General features: G+C 35.2%; 1 protein-coding gene across 1 annotated transcript; it reads right to left on the bottom strand.

Moving 5' to 3' along the window:
- LOC144343270 (uncharacterized) lies at positions 1 to 2,796 on the bottom strand. Its single transcript, XM_078005951.2, has 4 exons — positions 2,709 to 2,796; positions 2,439 to 2,607; positions 1,987 to 2,203; positions 1 to 418 (listed from the first exon to the last, which is right to left on the bottom strand). The coding sequence occupies exons 1-3, from the start codon at positions 2,721 to 2,723 to the stop codon at positions 2,007 to 2,009; spliced, it is 381 nt and encodes a 126-aa protein (XP_077862077.2). The 5' UTR covers positions 2,724 to 2,796; the 3' UTR covers positions 1 to 418; positions 1,987 to 2,006.
- Between the last annotated feature and the right edge of the window lie 11,402 nt (positions 2,797 to 14,198).

The following is a 14,198-nucleotide window of genomic DNA, read 5'->3' as shown; positions in this document are numbered from 1 at the left end:
TTTGTGATTTTAAAACATTTTATTCTTTAAAATAGGCTATTTACTGACACAAAGAACACAGGAATATAAAATTAAGAATATATACGTTATAGTCATATTTTCAAATAATATTTCCAGTATTATGTGACTCAGACGGTGCAGTCTCTGTATTTCTAAAAAAATCTTAATATGGTCTATCTGTATAGAAAACTTTATAAAATGTTGTCTCTGTCCCTTCTACCTCAACGAGTAAAATATGTTTTAAAATACATTTTGATGCTACATCTGCGAAGTTAAAATAAGCAAATAAATAAATAAATAAGAGAAACAAATTAGGAGTGACGGCTAGTGTTACGTAATCAGAATCTACTGGTAGCAGCTTCGTTTACTATCATGGGTACGTCTACACTGAGAATCCAATCGGCAAGCTTGAAGTCTCCTACAACGAATTAGAAAGAAAATAATTAGGCATGGGTAACAAACATACTGTATATGCACATTGACACGATAAAATGGTGTGTTGTTCTGAAAGTCATGCACGTGGAAGTCAGCAACATTCACGGAAAATAGTTGTTCAATTTGAAATTCCAAGACATATTACAAATTTAATACGCAAATTGTGATTTTTAATAAATAATAATATATTTGTGCACGATAATGAGCTGGTTTCTTCATGCATTATGTCTAAGGTCCACTTGGTATGCAAACATAAGTATACATGGCAAACAATGCTTGTTATAATAGTATTGTTTATTTAAGATAATTTAGTACTAATATCTACTGTTTTTTATGTATAAAAAATATGTTATTGTTTTCGTCGTTGCTTTCAGGATTTAGATTTAATAAAACGAATAATACTTCATTTACATTTGCGTGATATTACTGTAATCGACCAAATTGTTCGCGAAAAGAGCATATTAGTTTTTTGTTCAACGAACAACCATTCAACCATTTAAGTTCGAACGAGGATTAATGAGAAATGAGATCACTAACAATGAATATTAACCGTATACTTTTTTGACAGTGTGAATATCAAAACGGTAAATTAAAATAAATAACCGACATGCAGCGACAACAATAAGCGCAAAGACGAAATAAAACAACGATCATGGTGCAGCTCAATCAATTGGATTTTGCGAATTAAATATTTAACAGCATTCATAATACGTTCAATTACATGACAATGGACAACATGACAATGGACAACATGACAATGGACAACATGACAATGAACAACATGACAATGGATAACATGACAATGGATAACATGACAATGGACAACACGACAATGGACAACATGACAATGGACAACATGACAATGGACAACATGACAATGGATAACATGACAATGGACAACGCATGGTATGTTGAGTCTATCACCAACGTTACAAACACGGTAACTATGTGAGTATAACTACTCGCACTCTGAGTCGGCATGTGCTTTTATTTTTTTAAGCATTGCATCGAAACAAAACGAGAACAAGGTCCGCCGGGGATTTAGATGTATTCAGCAAACAACGGACAAATCTATATGCATGAAATATAAACATACAGTGGGATTTAGGTTCCAGAAAAAATAAATAGAACAGTTTTAATGTTACAACTACAACACTGAGGGTGATGAACATTAATTTCCTGTACTTCCTGTAAAGACAGGGTAGAATGTGTATTTCATTTGATCGGGTTGGTGTCACGTAACAAGTAACTTGTGCTGTGCTTGTACTGTGAATTAGTGTAGCCGCATATCACGAGATTTTTGATGTCAGAAATTAAAAGTGTTTTGGGAAAACATTCAAATTATAAATGAACAATAATACCGCAATTGTGAGAAAGTACTTATTCACAGCTATATAAAATACGTACTGTACGTTACGGATACACACAGACGAATTCTACTTCTGGCAAATGTGCATTCAATGTTAAGTGTATCATTAGGAATATATTTGTGATTTACACAAATATTTATTCACCGATCACCGAAGTAATTTTTGATTTAATATTTCGTACCTGGTGGGGGTTTTACGCTTTTATTTCTGATACTTTTCTTCCACACTTCTTCGCCGTCTTCCAATTTCTTCCATTAATTCAGCGTTTTGTCTGTATATATTGATATCTCTCTGTTTTTCTTCCATTTCTCTTTCTGATGCAGCTCTCTCAAGCTCGGCTCTTAATAACATTAACATTAAACCAACTGAAAATCCGGAGGTCGGGCTGCGCTTGATTGCTACAAGAAAACACATGACAATAAATAGTTGTTTTAGAAAAAAATCACAGTGGCATTCTGATTTACATAAGAATCTATACAAAAATATGTTAATTCAGTCGGTGTTGTTTTTTTGCACCACACATGCATGCCCACATAACCCGTTCTTCAAATAAAATGACACACAGATAGACATTTCTAGGTATAATAAATTAAAGCAAAATAAAATAAAATGAAAATATTGTAGTTTAAATACCAGTAATATCCTTATAGTCTGTACTGGTGCCATCTTTCGTCTCGTCGTTTAACGACTTCTTCCATTCTGACGGTCGGTAAATTGGATTGGCTTCCGAGGGGGTAAGTGCCACAACAATTATAACCACGAAACTAATTACGGCAATACAGTGATGATGCATTTCTATTTTCTGAAAAAAAGAAAATGATTTTGATGATAACACAGACTCATTAGTGAATATAAAGTTAAGAGAATGATTAGTTAGAGTTTGTAGTCTCGCTGCAACAATACCTGTGATGATCGCATAGACGAAGAAGAGCCCCAAGTCACTGCTGCGTTGTCGGTCTGCAAAATGACCTAGGTGAACACGTGCTGCTGTTGATATAGACATCAAAGTGTGTTAATGATATGCATATGACGATAGTCTGACGCATGTACAATGGTGTCAGTATGTGTAATACATATATTCAAGAAACGAATAGAGTTAACGTAGTAACATGTCAAGAATAATTTCTATAATAATAATTATAATGAACCTGTGTTTATTCTGTTAGAAAAAAAATACTCCATGAAGCATTGCTTCCCAACATATATCAACATCTATGCGTTCAGGGAATATTCTGGGAGAACTTTGTTCAATGTGCAATTTGATACTGACATCATAACGGATACAATGGTAGCTATCTAAATGTGTTCCAAATTGTTATGTCTGTTCAGATTGTGTACAAATGGGAAAACTTATGGAAAACTCTCGATAAATCGAGTTGTAACAGTAACGAAACAGCGACCGATGTCCTGTTTTTATGTTGATGTCAAATAACTGATTTTGAAGTTGTTAGGCTAAACAAATGTGCTAAACGCGAAATAATCGCCTCCAAAGTGAGTATTCACAATTGTCTCGTTTTCTCAGTGTTTGTTTTGTCCGCAGCATATCCATGTGAATGATCTAAAATGACGTCGTTCCGGTCACCGCCACTAAGTTGTGGTTTGAACGCATGGATTCTATAAGCGCAGATGCGATATTGATTTTCGACGAACTTGACACTTTTATTTCAAGTCAATACGTCCGGCTTGTAACACGAGGATAACAGTTACTATAAGTAGATAAAGTAGGGGTACTGGACAATGCTTTGAAAGCAATCTATCCCATTAAAATACGTATCTTGTTTGAAGGATTTCCTGTGCTCTTTCTTTCCTGTCTTGTCAACAACTGAATGATATCGGCGTTTCACACCTACTCGCACGACACACACGAAGTCACTCGTTTAGGAAACGGTTATTGTTTTTAAATGTGCAGCCGTCTCTGTGGAGTAGCTCTTACGATAATAAATAAAACTTGTTGAGTCATCTTTGATAAATAAGCATTTCAATCAATATTAAACCAATGTATCACTATTAAACGTTATTAAGTGTTATACTGTGACAGTTTGACAGTTTTCGATTCGTCATGAAGACTCAACTATTTAAAAATAAAGCTGAAATGATGAAAATAAGGAATAGATCCAGGAAATATTATTGTATAAACCATGTCAAAAATTGATTTCATTATTTACTTCACACTAAATTACCATGTCAATTGTTATGGCACAGTCCCTGTTAGTTATCAAATTTAAGATATATAGTTTTGTTTATAGTAATATAGTTGGAACATAAACATGTCAGAAGTATGGGTCCAGAAAATGATGCTTGATTATGATGATTTTTTAACATTAAAATGATTTACATATTGTACCTCATCATTAAACGAGTACTTGTCCATTGTGAGAAATATTGCTTTGAAACCCGCCAGTCGGTCATTTTCAATATATCTATATATCTATAACATGATGTAAAACGAATATATAAAATTTAAACATAATCAGTTAAAGAATATCAGAGAATATCTAGAAGCCCATTCATTTAAACAAAATGACCGCTAGTCAGCCATTTTCAATCCGATCTAAACAATAAAATGATGTGCATCAGAAACCGATAATCTCTAATGTATGTTTGAACAAAATCCATTCATAAACGCCAAGGTCCAGTTCTGGAATGCCAGAAATGCTTGATTTTTGATGATTTTTTAGCACAAAAATGGCTGCCATTTGGCTATTTTGAATCAGATAGTCAAACCAATATATATATATATATGTCAAATCATGTCAGAGTACGGCTCTAGAAACACATTCATTAAAACAAAATGGCCACCAGTCAGCTATTTTGAATCAAATATGAAAAATAAAATGATATGTATCAGTGACATGTATCAATGTCTTATGTATTTATGTTCCAGAATGCCAGAAATGCTTGATTTAGATGAATTTCGTCATTCTGCCAAATATATTTGTATATCTATAACATGATCTATAATGAATATATCAAATTTGAACAAAATCAGTCAAATTGTGGCACTAGAACTGCATTCATTAAAACAAGTCGGCCATTTTAAAGTGGATCTGATTAATAAAATGTGGTGCATCAAGGTCCCACAATGTTCAACGTATGTACCAAGTTTAAACAAAATCCATCCATAAATTCTTGATATTGATGATTCTTTTGCACAAAAATGGCCACCGTTCGGCCATTTTGAAACAGACCGTGAAACAAATTGATGTGCATATGTACAATATTATGTATGATGTATGTGTAAATTTGATTGTGATTGGTCCAGGCATATCTAAGATACAGGTCCGGACGCACGAGCACACAAAAGTCAAAACATAAGTCCCTGTTTTCAGACTGCGTTCGAACGGGGACTAAAGAAAATAATGTGTGAAAGAACAATTTACCTGCCAACTCAAAAAAGTTCATGTAAATATTAAATTTGGTCATAATTACAAAGTAGTAGAAAACTCTGTGAGCTTGCCTGTAATATGCTTCCATATATGGACATACACAAGCATTAGCACATAGCTTATCAACATTTGGAAATATAAATCAGCAAATTTGTCTGTATAAGAGCTTAAGTCTCAAATCTGTAATTTCTGAGAAAAAAAAATATTTTGTTTTTCTAAGTTCATTTATAAAATGCAATTAAAGTATCTTCTGTTAATAGATTATCTGGAATGGGATACCAGAAATTCTTGATGCTCATGAAACCCCCCAAAAATAATACGGAAAGTGATGAATCCAGTGACGATTCAGATGATATTGAGATGGAGTTTGATCACCATCAGGATGACGTTTAGCCAGTTTAAAAAATATTAAAATTACCAAAAAATAACTTGTTTGCCTTTAAAAAAAATACCAAAGCTGTGTGCATTAACAAATAAAATTGACTGTTCACATACTATTTCCAAGCTTTAATGTTTTTGAATTGATTTTTTTACTTCAGGTGTCTGTGCGTCGTCACGAACACAGTATATCACTTAAAGTATATGTTACAGTTTGGACATATAACTTGATATTTATAACGAGATACAGCCATTGGATATGTTCAGTATCACATACAACATGACAGCTGTAATGAGGTACAGTCATTGAATATGTTTTCATGTCGCATATACCGCATATACCAAATAAGAATACCTCGCATGTCAGTTGATCCATCTTCCTGTCCCGATAGCTAAATATACTGAAAGTAAATTTTTAGAACTGTATCAGGGAATGGAGTGTTCTAGTGGAATACAAAAACAGAATCTAGTATTTTAATAACAAAATACATTTAACAAAGGCGAATGAGAAAATACAACTGTTTCGTAATCATGCTCTGACATGTTATTATACGATATAATTATAGCACCATTGTTGCATGGGACCCATGATCGGTAAAGACCGAGGTAAAAACCTAGCGGGATTGAATACCATCAAGGGTCGACCCCAACCTTGGGTCAGTGTTCCACAAACTCAATGGGACGGTCAAATACATTGGCAGAGATTGATTTACTAACATATCCGAAGTTGAGGGAGCTTTTGCTAAAGTCCGCAGGTGCCTATGTTCGACCAGGCACCGATAAGAATTAATTTAATTCATATATAATTACAATTAAAATTAATTTTGGTTTCGATTATCTGACCCGCTTTTACGCGTGTTTGACTTTTAATCATTTATCTAATTCGGGAAGGAGGGTAACTAAGTTACAAGTTAGGTAGACAATATTATAAACATCAATACACTGAATCATTTCTTTCTATTAATTCGAAATTACATCTCAAACATTTTTAATGAAAATTGACATATAAAAATTATTACAAATCAATATCTACAATATGTTCATTCAAACTTGAGTATGATGGCAAAATCTTTAGAAATATCTGGAATATGGAAAATCCAAGTCACTATGTAAATGTTACCAACAACCCGACACAGTGCCATGGTAAACAAAAATACGCACCAGTGCATATAAACTTTAATATTGACAATAATTATTCTTGAGTCTCCACAGAATATACCTGTATATGTTGGTTCATACATATTTCAAATGTACAAACTGAGAAATTCGCTCGTTTAAGCTATGCACAATGTTGCTGTTGATACCTCTTTCGCAATAAGGTCTAGATATTTAAATATATATTCGCTTGGAGAATGCGTTAGGTTGTGGAAAATCACTGTTTATGAACACAGATCTCACACATGTGTGAGTATATTATATTATATTTAAAAACACTTAGATAATACAACAAGTTAAACAAACGTTGAAAGCACTCCAATAGAATTGAATGCAGAGGGCGCTATTAGAACAGCACTATTTTAATGTTCATATCGACTCGTACAGAAAAGTTCCTTGCTATATTACGAAGTACGTATATTAAACGAGAGTTTTTTTCTCTCGACCACGTTGTCATAAACAGAGGGGCTAGGCTTTTATGTGGCTGTTGGAATAAACACAAGGTTAGTGGTAAATTACAGTGACAATTCGGCTTACTGTTATTTAAAAAAAATGACCTAGTTAAGGGCGCATTTTGCGTATTTTCAATTTATGATTTCCGGTATCATTGAAATTTCCAGTCGCTGTGCACGATATTATGGAAAAATATTATCATTTTCTTGATTTAATCGACATTTTCAATAAATATATGATCTGACCAACACGACAGTAGGTCATAAATTTATGAGAAATGACGATTATCGGTTAATCTTAGGTCACGACATTTCCAGTCGGCTGATTACGTCAGATGATCTCATTGGAAGTGTATATGACAGCACTGTTGTTGGATTGAACACAACACATCTAGATATAACTGAATATTTGGCAACAGACCTATAAGATAACCAATAATGGATTGTCGGGGATAAGTAGCAGTGATAACCAGGGGAGCAGAAGGCATTGGGAGAGCAGTTGCACAAGCACTATTGGACAAAGGTGCAAAGGTAAAGTATGACAATCTGAAGGACAGACGCACTAGATACATTTGTGGGTTAGGTGCACTGATAGGGATAGGTAACTTAGCTGCAGTTCTGTAGCTCGCTTGGTTTCGTAGTCGGTTATTTTGTTCGTTGTGATGTTAACGCGAAACCAGGAAGCTACACCCGGAGTTACAGTTCCATCCTATGCGAGTTACCCTATTTTACCGGCCTGAAATCAGGTCGGGCCGCAGTCGGTTTTTTTTCGCCTCAAGTTTCTACCTTTCTACTGTTGATAGGTTTCGAAACTATTTCACCAATTATTTTGAGGATGATAGTCCGAAATTGGTCGATTTCACGACGAAAACCACAAAAAATGGGAAAAACTGTGACGCCTCGTGACGTCACGACAACTTATTCTAGATGGCGGCAAACACAGGGATTTCGCTGTAGTAACTTGAGGCGAAAAAACACGACTGTTTACGTCTAATAATTCAGATTTTCCCACATAACTAGAGTGAAGGTGTGACCTGCCTGCCAAGCTTGAACGGAATAGGTCCAGCCCAAAAATATTAAAAGAATTAATACGTGAACACACAGAAAATCACAGACAGACACGTGCAGGGTCACCAGAGTATAGCCAAATAGTAAGGCACTTTACTTCATATGAAAATTTGTGCTTACAACTGGTTTTTAATCCGTGTCGAAAACGTGCACAGAATGGTCGTTTTGTGCACGTTTTCGACACGGCTTATCAGCTACCTCAAGTGCCAAATCCATGAAATAAACAACCAATGTCAATAGAGTAGCCTAGGTGTTAAAAATGGATTAAGTACTGGCAAACCAACTTCTGCATAGGTATGTTTCTAAACGCTTGCTTTTTAGCTGATTTAGTCATCATTTTTGAACTCAGAAGCCCGCAAAACCTTGTATTACATGTGAGAACGAAACAAATCCGTCGAGATTTCACGTTTTCCCGTAAAAGGGATGCTGGCTGTTCCCTCTTTGGACTCCCTCCCCGCGTATACTAGTACTGGTACTACCATGGATTAGTACCTTCCATGGTACTACCAACTTTAACCATGTCCCTATTTGGTGAAGCATGTAAAGCTATAAATGGGCATCAATACTCACTTCGCCCAATATTTCGCTTTTATAACATTTTATAACATATCACTTAATTTCCGACCGGAAATACGACCATGTTTTTATCCCTTTTTTTTCTCACTCGCTTATTAAAAACACTGACCGCTTGTTCAAACACTGAACACTGGCACACGAGTTGTCGAAATGGTTGTTTTAGTACTAAAGTTTGAGGATTCAATGAGTATTAACCATTATTTAATTTCGAACGACACTTCCAAACCATCATACTTTGTTTCGTTCGCGAACGTACAGCGGGACTGTGTTCCGTTTGAATCCAGGGCTGCTACATCGTTTCAACAACATGATTATCGAGACAATTACGTGATACATGCAATGCTAACTCCTTAGGGCAGAGAGCAGATACACCAGGAACATATTGATGCCACGGCCGTGTATTTAAAATGCGAGCATGCAGACGGGCGATATTTCTGGGTTCGCGCGGTCAAAAAAATAAGCGAAAGTTATTCAACAGGCGGTTGCAAAAGCGATTAAAAATGATAATCGAAAAGCAGAAGCGAGCAGGAGGTTGGGTGAAATTAGTGCTGTACATTCAGGTCCTTTGTAAAAATACGATCGGCCAAGATCTATATCATTCTGAGGCACGCTAGAGACGGACAAAATGCAGTTTTAAATATTGACACCGTTCGTATTTTTTAAATGAGTCAAAAAATAAATAAATTGTATGCTGCTTAAGCGATGATGGATCGAAACAGGCTCGTTTTGCAAGTTTTAACGGCTACGTTCTGCTGAAGATATAAGACTTCACTTTCGGAGTTATTACCGAAGATAATGTACAACAGCAAAAAACAACAACATTTGGTTATGTGAAATAGAGTAGCATTCATGTAGGTCCAATCAGTACTGTTGTATCGTCTATTTCGTCAACCGAACGTTACTACCCGGACCTGCTCGTCGATTATTATTGCAAATGTCATTTTTTTCCAGAATCAATTGGGTATAAGTACGTTATTTTAGAATGATTTTCATTTGGTTTCAACAAAGACAATTGTCTTTGGTTTTACGTGATAGTTAATCTGATTTATCATATAGCATTACAAACAGGAAGTCCTCGGCATGGGTCAGAGTACTAGTATACCCCAGACCACTCGTTTTGATGAATGGTCTGGGTGTGGCTTGTGGGTAAGAATAGAAAATGAATTTCGGTGAGGTTGTGATTATTTGGATTTTTGAGAACGGATTTTTACTATTGAAATGAAATTATCACGTCTAGGGGTGAATTGTTAATAGGTGAAGTGATGTTAAAAACATAAGTAGTTCATCTTCTTGCGTACACCGCAACAACAAAGGTTTATTTTCTAACACAGATCTCCAGTCAAGAGGGTGGCGTTTGGACGTAACCCCGGAGTTAAACCATAGACAATATAGTAGGAAGGACAAGCGACTCCAGCGATTCTATTGTAGCAGGGTAGGCTGGAATGAAGTTAAGCTGATTTAAACTAACCGTTAACATAAACTAAATATTTATTTCGATTTCTCGTTAAGGTAGAGATGCCTGACAGGTATTTTAATTAGTTAATTAGGCAACCAAGATGACCTCCCTTGTCCACAAAATACAGCCAAAACAAAGTCAGCTTGGACATTCAGTTGTGAGACATGACAAAATAAACACAGCCAGTGATAGATTTCGAGTATGAAAGAACAAAATAAACGCAATCAAAGGCGCCGACCACGCGCGTTCGAAATATATAGAAATGACGAGAAATTTCGCCTGCATCTTTCACTCACGCAAACGCACACACATGCTATTTCCGTATATTGAATACGTTGGTAACGGAAGGGACAAGTTTAAATCATCTTTGTATTAACACAACTTGAAAGCAACAGTCTCACACTGAATATATGTTTATAAATTATCAAACTAAACAATCAATGAAGCGGACTGCGTAATTTCGTTGATGAGAGTCGCCTACGGTATTCCATGGGTATTCTAAATGGCCGTTGCTGATCACGAGTTCCCGTGTGTAGATGATTTGCTCGATGTTTTTTTTTTCGGATTTTGATGACGGTGGAAATGATAGTGAAGAAGATCCAAACGCAGTAGACACAGCAATTCATGTTAACAACTCTGTGTGTGTGATTCAGAGCCCGGGCATCAACATCGAAAATAACGAAGATATGCGTTTTCTTGATCGTCACGTAAAAGAAACCCTTTGAAACGCTAGCAAAAAACCGAAAATAGTGAAAATAAAACAATAAAGACAATCGTGCCTCATTTATTCACAAGTATTCGAGTTATTTTGTTGAAATTATTAATAAAAACAGGGTATAACGTAGGTAGACGTGCATTCAGGCTGAAAGACTGGACGTGTAGTCAAGATGGCGACAAACGTGGAAACGGAAAAAGAAATGAAAGTCTATTAAAAAAATGCGAGACAGACAACAACAAAAAACAAGTGTAGTCAGTGAAAATAACAAAATTGGACGATTCATGCATCATGAAAACAATAATATTCGTGTATTTTGTCGAATACGGGGTACAAACTTACACATGCATTCCGTTTGAAAGAGTGTGAATAAGTAGTCAAAATGACGACAGACATGAAAACGAACGGATTGAAAGTTAATTTCAAAATAAGTGCAAGACAGAGAACAACAAAAAACGAGCACAGTCGGTGGAAAATAACATAATAAGAAGATTCATGCATCATGAAAACTAAAATATTCGAGTATTTTGTCGAAAACGGGGTACAACCTTAGACATGAATTCCCGTTGAAAGAGTGTGAGCTATTGTCAAGATGGTGACAGACGAGAAAACATACGGATTCAAAGTCTGTTTGAAAAAAAAATGCGTGGCAGAGAAAAATAAAAAACGAGCATAGTCGGTAAACAATAACATAATAAGATTCATGCACCATGAAAACAAAAATAATCAAATATTTTGTCGAAAATGGGGTACAGACTGAATATAACATGTACGGAAACATTACTGCCGTCTGAAACTAACTTTTAATTTTATTCAATTAATTAGAGACATCGCATGGAAGTAAATATGACGTCATTGTTTACTTGCTCATCATAATATTCCAGCCCTGCTTACGTTGGGCATACGGCGTTTGACATTGGTGTTACTATACTACTATACTGTCTATGGTTAAACAGGGCCCAAATTGATAGGGAGTAAAACACGGAAGTGGAAGAGCTGTCCATGCATTGACCAATCACACAAGAGCTCACAAACACCAACGAAATATTTGTTGTTGTACTTAACAAAGGGGTTTGGCACTAAAACAATGGAACGTTTATGGGCTTAACGTTGGATTTAGATCGTGTTATAATCCAAATCCCCTACTAATACTTGTAAGCACCAATTTTCATATGTTACACTAAACCTACCGTCCGTGCAAATCAGACTACTCCACACGCACACAAAAGTAATTTTAAGGGCAGTCCTAGCAGAGAGGATCGGAAATTCGGTCTAATAAGATTTTTGTGCAAATTACACATTACATATTTTATTGAGTAAAATATATGTATGGCGATCAATAGAAACTTCTTTTACTTTGGAAATATTTGATTTAACATTTGCCTGGAAACTCCTCCTTTCCACCAATTCTTTATCATTATGACATTTAGAAAAATACAGCTTTTCCCAAGTTGAGATATATTAGTATATTAGTACATAACAGTATTTATGCTAAATCAGCTCAGATGCATATTGAGGCGTATGCGTATTTTTTTCTCAAATCTCAAGACTTTAAATGTTTTGTACATTGTCGTGGGAACAATGGTTAACTTGTGGGTCGGTTCTGAGAAAGCATACTATATATGTTGTAGTTATGGCTGTTTTAATCTGAATCGCTGTTCTTACCAAAAAAAGTCTAGAATTAGTAGTTTTTGTCCACGTTGTTAAAACAGCAGTTTATTGCGCCTGGGTTATCAAATAATCAATGCACCACTACAGAATTGCATCGTGATAATGTGGGACACATAACCCGTGATTAGTTTTTACGACATGCTAAAAAAATAATTATGCAGATTACCTAATTATAACAAAGATTGATTTAAACAAATACACTTGTGCAGTTTGCATGTAAGTTTCAATGAATTTGACCAAACTGAATAAAAACTAAAACATTGTGAAGTACTGTATTAGTACGTTCATAATATACTCGTATTTGTGATTGATTGAACTGTACACACTGTACGCACGTACAATGTTTCAGTGCATTTGATCAAACCACCGGTATTAGTAAGCAACTTAGCTAGTTAATATGCACACATTTTATTAAAAAAACTCATCACATATTAATCTACACTTAACAGCAAACATGTAGGAATTTCGGCATACATATAGAAGAAATGTGGTAAAACAGTCTATTATTACAAACTACCTAATGATTATGCACAGATTAGTACCCCAAAACTGTTCTAAATTGTAATATGATATTGGTGGAACAAGAAATGGCAAAGACACACAGACACATACAGACGTCGGTACGACATGTGCATATGCAACACCTCCAGTTTGTGCACGAAAAGGTGAAACTCTCGACTCACTGGACCCTTGGCAATCAGAGTATTGGTAGTCCGGTGATAAACATGCATTCAGTTCTAGAAGAACCTTGTTTGCTTTTGCTGCAGTACGCAGCACATTACACAAACAACTGCGAAACATGTTAATACACCCAAAATATCTGCATTCCAAGCATCAAAACTATCGAGCTAGTAGTTTGCAAGTAGAAGTAGAAAATAATATAAATTTTCAAATGAGCAAATCTAATAGATGTCCACCCATGATAGTAAATGTATACTAAGTATCGAAACAATCGAGCATGTAATTTTAACAAAATAATAGTAATAGTTTATTGTCTTTTGTATGCAACTGACCCACATACACACGGGAAATAATACAATAAATACAGGTTAATGACAAAACAAATGTCAGTTGTTCTCGAGAAATCTAGAAATAAAACTAGCACCAATGTTGTATCGGATTTATATTTATTAAACATAACCAAGTCTGAACAATTTGCAAAAAAAACAAATGTTAGCCTGTATTCGATTCTGGCATCTTCACCACTGCCATTTGATTCCCACAAAATCATTAGGATGAAAAAAAGAACAGCAACAAGTGCATTAAAATAACATCAACATTGTAGCCCAACCAATATGACAACTTTTGTTCAATGCCAGGGAGTTACATTATTCGATATTAATGGGGATCTTGGTAGGTCCACCTGCAGTGAACTACAAGAACAATATGGTGTTGGACGAACGACATTTGTGTACGGGGATGTAACAAAAGAGGAAGATCTGAAAGGTATTGTGTAAGTTTCAAAATAATAATGTGGGCGATAATTGGAATATAATAAACACCCTCATATGAGTTATGATTTGTTGTATCGTGGCG

This window comes from Saccoglossus kowalevskii, chromosome 6 (assembly GCF_978046115.1).
Source record: "Saccoglossus kowalevskii chromosome 6, keSacKowa6.1, whole genome shotgun sequence".
In the NCBI taxonomy this organism is placed as follows: Eukaryota; Metazoa; Hemichordata; class Enteropneusta; family Harrimaniidae; genus Saccoglossus; species Saccoglossus kowalevskii.
The sequence above is the reverse complement of the archived record's forward strand: the minus strand, read 5'-3'. Positions and strand labels throughout refer to the sequence as shown.